Below are 1,395 nucleotides of genomic sequence, written 5' to 3' on the forward strand. Positions count from 1 at the left end.
CCGCGCACTCGCCTCCTCCGCCGCCGCCTCGAGCGCCCCCGCGTCCGCCTCGGCCGCCGCCGCCGCCAGCCCGCCGCCGCCCGGCGGCGCATGAGTCCTATCCGCCGCCGCCGCCGCCGCCGCGGCCGCCGCCGCGGCTCGCGCCGCATCGCTGGACGCCGCGTCCGCAGCGACCAGCGCCTCCGCCGCCTTCTCCGCCTCGCACGCCGCCGCCGCGGCTCGCTGCGTCGACGCCGCCGCCGCCACCGCGCCACCAACGAGCGAGAGCGCCGCGGCCGCGCCGCCGGCAGAGAAGGCCGCCGCGCTGGCGTACGAAGTGTAGCACCTTCCGATGGCGTGGAGCAGCAATCACTACTAGTACAATAGTAATAATAACACTAGTGGCGTACGAGGCAGCACCTTCCGATGGCGTGGAGCAGCAATCACTACTGGTAGTAATAGTAATAATAACACTAGTGGCGTACGAGGCAGCACCTTCCGATGGCGTGGAGCAGCAATCACTACTAGTACAATAGTAATAATAACACTAGTGGCGTACGAGGCAGCACCTTCCAATGGCGTGGAGCAGCAATCACTACTAGTACAATAGTAATAATAACACTAGTGGCGTACGAGGCAGCACCTTCCGATGGCGTGGAGCAGCAATCACTACTAGTACAATAATAATAATAACACTAGTGGCGTACGAGGCAGCACCTTCCAATGGCGTGGAGCAGCCGCAACCCGAACGCGCTCTGCGACAGGCCCTCTGCGAACCGCGCCTATCTCGTCCCGTATCTCGTCCGTATCTCGTCCGTACCTCGTCCGTATCTCGTCCATACCTCCCACCTGGTCCTCACACCACGCCTCCTCCCGCCCCGCCGCTGCGTCGAGCCTCTCCGCCAGCGCCACCGCCACCTCCGTCTCCCGCCGCCGCTGGCGGAACGCGGCCTCGGCGCTGCCTATCTCGCGGCTGCCCTGCAGCGCCTGCTCCGGCAGCGGGAACGAGTCATAATAGTCATAGTAATGAGAATAATAATCGTGGCGTACGATGAGTAGCACCTTCCAGTGGAGCAGCAATCAGAACTACTACTGCTACTGCTACTACTACTGCTAGTGCAGCGCCTGCTCCAGCAGCGGGAACTTGCCGACCAGAGGGTCGAAGTCGGCAGACCCAAACACGGTCTGGAAGAGGCCGACGGCCGAGTCTGCGCTCACCCCGCCGTCGCGCGTCGCCTTTGCGCCCGAGCGGTCATAGTTGAGCCGCGCGTCGGCGTCGCCAAGCACCTGAAAAGCGTCAACTCCTCATTCTTCCTCAGTGGTCACTGTTCATTATGCGTCGGCGTCGCCAAGCTCCTGGTACGCCGCCGTCACAGATTAATTCTTCATCAGCCGCCACTAGTCTTCTTCTCATTA

The 1,395-nt window shown here is 62.9% G+C and overlaps 1 protein-coding gene across 1 annotated transcript in view; it reads right to left on the bottom strand.

Annotated features, from left to right (window-relative positions):
• Nucleotides 1–8: 8 nt before the first annotated feature.
• Nucleotides 9–1,395, bottom strand: part of EMIHUDRAFT_471170 (hypothetical protein) — a gene marked incomplete at both ends in the record, with an annotated part of 6,650 nt that continues 5,263 nt past the window's right edge. The window contains 3 exons of the mRNA XM_005759045.1: nt 9–325; nt 842–966; nt 1,132–1,266. Of these exons, the coding sequence (XP_005759102.1) occupies nt 10–325; nt 842–966; nt 1,132–1,266 (576 nt within the window). The remainder of the gene's footprint in view (nt 326–841; nt 967–1,131; nt 1,267–1,395) is intronic.

Source organism: Emiliania huxleyi, assembly GCF_000372725.1.
Source record: "Emiliania huxleyi CCMP1516 unplaced genomic scaffold EMIHUscaffold_819, whole genome shotgun sequence".
NCBI lineage: Eukaryota > Haptophyta > Isochrysidales > Noelaerhabdaceae > Emiliania > Emiliania huxleyi.